The sequence below is a fragment of the Drosophila innubila genome, chromosome X (genome assembly GCF_004354385.1).
Source record: "Drosophila innubila isolate TH190305 chromosome X, UK_Dinn_1.0, whole genome shotgun sequence".
NCBI lineage: Eukaryota > Metazoa > Arthropoda > Insecta > Diptera > Drosophilidae > Drosophila > Drosophila innubila.
The window spans coordinates 16,763,518-16,768,032 of record NC_047626.1 but is presented as its reverse complement, the minus strand read 5'-3'; the positions used below and the strand labels follow the sequence as shown (position 1 = coordinate 16,768,032).

At 35.5% G+C, this 4,515-nt stretch overlaps 1 protein-coding gene across 1 annotated transcript; it reads right to left on the bottom strand.

Moving 5' to 3' along the window:
• Positions 1-2,611: 2,611 nt before the first annotated feature.
• LOC117794126 lies at positions 2,612-3,949 on the bottom strand. Its single transcript, XM_034634613.1, has one exon. The coding sequence runs from the start codon at positions 3,675-3,677 to the stop codon at positions 2,634-2,636; it is 1,044 nt and encodes a 347-aa protein (XP_034490504.1). The 5' UTR covers positions 3,678-3,949; the 3' UTR covers positions 2,612-2,633.
• Between the last annotated feature and the right edge of the window lie 566 nt (positions 3,950-4,515).

Sequence of the window (4,515 nt, the reverse complement as noted above, 5' to 3'; positions counted from 1 at the left end):
ATTTTTTTTATTTTTAAATTTTGGTATTTTACAATATATTCTGTATAAGTATTTTTCAAATGTTATTTTAATTTGATACGAGTGGGATTCGAACCGCCGCCTACTGCTTCACATCTGAAGGGGCCTCTCTAACCAGAGCGCCACGGTGCCACCAATTGTTTGATACGAAATAGTACCTATTAATACTCTTCTAACAGTTTAAGATTATTATTCTTATATTAAGATTTTAAGATTTTTTAGATTAATAATCTTAGTTTTAGTTTTTGTTTTAGAGCAAAATATTTAAGATGAATGTTCTTGACTTTAGAACTTGGTCTTTTTTTTCAGTGTAGTAGAGTATGCGTGTTACAAAAATAAAAATGGTTACACATATACACAAACACACTCATACACTCTCACACACCCATATATCTGAAACTGGGTGTGTATTTGTCATAGCTACTCATTATGACGTTGTCGTTACATACTATACATTATTTTTTTATATTTTTAGTTACGAGCAACTCAACCAGGTCCTTGAACTTCACACCAGAGCGGCAGAGATGAAACGACTAAAAGGAGGTTGAGGCGGAAGAGAGAGACAGGGGAATGGCTGGCACATGACGGTTACTGTGACGCTCATTATGATTGCGATTACATAGGTGTCACTGTACTGCGATTTCCAGCACGGTGCGTGTGTACTCGTACTTTAAATGCCAAATCTACAATTGTATCTTGGAGACGCACAACAACAACACACACTTGCAATATTTGCTACAGTGAACTTCTTTGGTTTATTTTTCAGAATTGAGCACAACGATTTACATTTATTTTATTTAAAGCTTTTCTATGAATTTATGACTTGAAACTCAGAGTTAATGCCTATTGGACAACCATATTACAGAAGCCATAGCTCAAAGGCTTATGAACAAGAAGGTTCTTCATGCAAAAGGTCTGTCAAATTCGCGACATTGACATCTCAAATGAATGCCACCTGACCTTTCAGCAAGTCAAACTTGTCGGAAACCTTGTTTTCCCAAAAATCAAACTGCAAGACAATTGGCAAATGCTGGGCATGGCATCTGTGTAAGTTTCTTTGTGGAATGAACAAATGGAGCATCAAGTCAAAAAGGTAGTCGAAGCATTTAATGTGCGCATAATTGGCTTCTTGCATATTTTATCGCTTAATTGCTTTGCATTATAAATGCGTGTGCGTGTGTGCGTGTTTGTGTGGGTGTGTGTTTCAAAATGTTGCCATCCAAAATACAAGTAAACATTTGTAAGTCTTAACTATTTTAGTTGGGTCGAAAGCAGAACTTAAAAAGCATTAGACGTCGGAAATGTATACTTATATTTAATGCGACCATGAAGAATATAAAGTGCCAAATTGGCCAACTGTACGAGTTTGCAGCACTTTTCCATGGTCACTTTAATCATCAGTCCGACTTTAAGATAATGTACATGAAGTAGCCTAAGCAAACAGGGTTTAAAAAACAAATGCATTTATTAAAGAATTGTATACCATTTTTCCGAAAGCTGTAATTTTTAAGGGCTGCTCACTTTAGTCACATAAAGAAACTGAAATCAATATCATTCATTTTCAGCTCGGTATCCAAACATGGATCGCCACTTTCAACACCTTAATCTCCGAGACTGTAAATGTTAAAGAAACCAAATTGTGTGGCAATACTCCTATGATGTTGACCTGTGCTGAACACGGTTGCCACTTAATAAAATAAAAAGGCGCCAAAAAAAATGTTTGAAAACAGCTAATTTCAATAAAAAAGCCAATTTCATGAAAATTACCCAATTCTTATAAAACAACCTGATTAATTGCAAAACGGAATTTTTTTAACAAATGTATATAAAAAATTGCTTTAACAAATAAAATATTCAAAGGAAACTAATATCAAAAAGCACATTTTTTTAAATCAACAGTAACATTGAGAATTTCAGTACAATGGTACAATACATTTATATTTAAATAATTAACATTAACATTGAGAATTTCAGTACAATGGTACAATACATTTATATTGCTGTGAGCGAAAAAATATAGACCTAAATTACATTCTTAATAGTTTTCAAGAAACTCTTGATTAAATAAACCAAAAAAGAGGCAATTCCAATAAAAAAAGTGCCATAGCGCCAACTGGGAAAAAAAAGAGCCAGTTTTGGCGCGAAATCGCCAAGTGTGGTGCTGAATATTAAGAACACAGAGTTTAGAAACAAATGCGACTTAATTCTATAGCAAATATTGACAAGACAAAGAGAATAAAATTAAGAATTGAAATATCAAATATCATTCTGTCCAAAAATATTCATTTTCAATGCTGATGTTCTTCATGGAAACCTTCTAGAATGTGTCTAGCAAATTTGGTGGTAGTTCCACTGTTGTTGTTGTTGCTGTTGACCATTTGAAGGTGTGTCTGCGTAAAATCTTTTGCGCACGCTTCGCCAATGTCAAGAGAATAGAAAATTGTGCCCATTATTTTTCAAATGACCCTTAACTGACAACGCTCAAGGTGTGTGCGAGAAAAATATATTACATCTATATATATATATAAATATATTAAATGAAATATACGTTGAGACTGCGAAATGTTTTTTTTTTGTTTTTTTTTTTTTTTTGGTTTATCTTCTTTTTTTTTACTTCAACACAAATGTGCAGTTGCGACAAATTGTGGCATTTGGGATGAAACTTGCGCTTCAGCATTGTGTATGCCACTTGAATACCATTGTTGAAGGTCGGTCTGCGTTTGGCTTTCGTGTTGCAAAGGGACACGTTTCACATTGTTGCGCTGCTCAATAAGCTCTACGAAATAGATCATTGTGTGCTCCATCAATGGATTGATGCCCAAGAAATTGGCAGCCAACAGCAGCTGCAATACCTTCTCCAGATCAAATCCAAAAAACCTCTCATCCCAAGTGCACATGGAGCTCTTGGCATTCTCCAGTGAAGGTGACATCTTCTGCAATTGCCCCAGATCATCGTGACAATGCTGTTGCATCCATTGCACCAAACGCAGTAAAGTCGTCGAGCTAACCGAATCCAATTGAATGGGACGACTTGGGTAAAAATTTGGATCCTTTTGTCGCTCGCACATAAGGGAAGAATATCGATTGATCAGCTGACAGGGCACATTGATTAGCTTGTGATCACAGCATAGAAGTCGCAATAGTTGCTTGCGACCACCGAAATTCTTGAGTGGATCGCTAACCTCGATTACCGATGGCGATAGTTGCAACAGCGGTTCGATGAGGCACTTGCGCTTACCGTGGGAGACTGCAACACGCTGCGGCTCAGATATCTCACGTTTGCGGCTCACGGGACTGGGACTCGGACTGCGATTGACGGGCGGCCATTCCGGATGTGCCAATTTGATGCGACAACGTGAGGTTCGTGTGCTACGTACTACAGGTGATGCTGCAACTGGAGCTGCCTGGTTGTGGCAAGTTTGTGTAACCGCCGCCTGACTGTCGGACAACTTATGTTCCTCCTCGGTCTGCTCTCTGTACCTTGTCCTTATCATTCTTGGTATCTTCGAGCTCTTTCGCTTTCGACCCTCAACAGCTGGTTTTAGCTGTATCGAAGTTTGCGACTCTTCGATACTTTTGAGAGGAATATGGATCACGGTTCCTGTTCCTAATTGTATCCATGGACGTTGCACCTTTGTTTGCGTTATTAACGCCAACATTCCTCAAATTGCAATTGAATTGGATTGGATTGAAAAAAAAATGGAGTATTTCAAATATGATTTATTGTGTGTGTTTACTGTTTACCGTATTTGTGATTCTATATTACCTAGAATATAATGGTGTGTGTTTTTTTCTCTCTCTCTCTATCTATGTATCTTCTTGTTCATGTCTCAGTGTTTGTGTGTAAATTTGTGTACGGATACAAAGCCTACTTCTACTAGGAACGAATCCTACCTAAGTAGATTATTTCAAATCATTTGGGGACAATAACTCAAAGCTACTCGAGCGTGTCATATTAATGCACTAAACAAAAATTTAAGACTCTTTGATTTTAAAATGTGTTTGTTGCTGCAATATATTTTCTTTTATTTCCTGCAGCACTTCAATATTAACTGGTAAATTATTGTTACAATTAAAGTGTCATTACAATTTTAAACATATTTCGACAATAACCTAATAATATTGTAATACGATAATTCTATTTAGTATGAATTATAAATTACATTTAATTATGATTTTGTATGTGTGTAAATAATTTCGTTCAAAGCTTAGATCGTAATTTATTTAAGTGTAACGAGAACAGACTCTACGAATAAATCTATACAAGTTTCAAAAAAGAAATTTAAAAAAAAATCCTTTCTAATTAGATTGCATATATTGCTTATGCAAATATTTGAAATATGAAATTATTTAATTCATTTGTTGGCAGCCAAAATTTAAGCCATTCATAACTTACACTTAAGTGTAACGAGAACAGACTCTACGAATAAATCTATACAAGTTTCAAAAAAGAAATTTAAAAAAAAATCCTTTCTAATTAGATTGCATATATTGCTT

What these genes read in the sequence shown, in the direction of transcription:
- LOC117794126 (XM_034634613.1), bottom strand. Translation starts at nt 3,677, where the DNA reads ATGTTGGCGTTAATAACGCAAACAAAGGTGCAACGTCCATGGATACAA.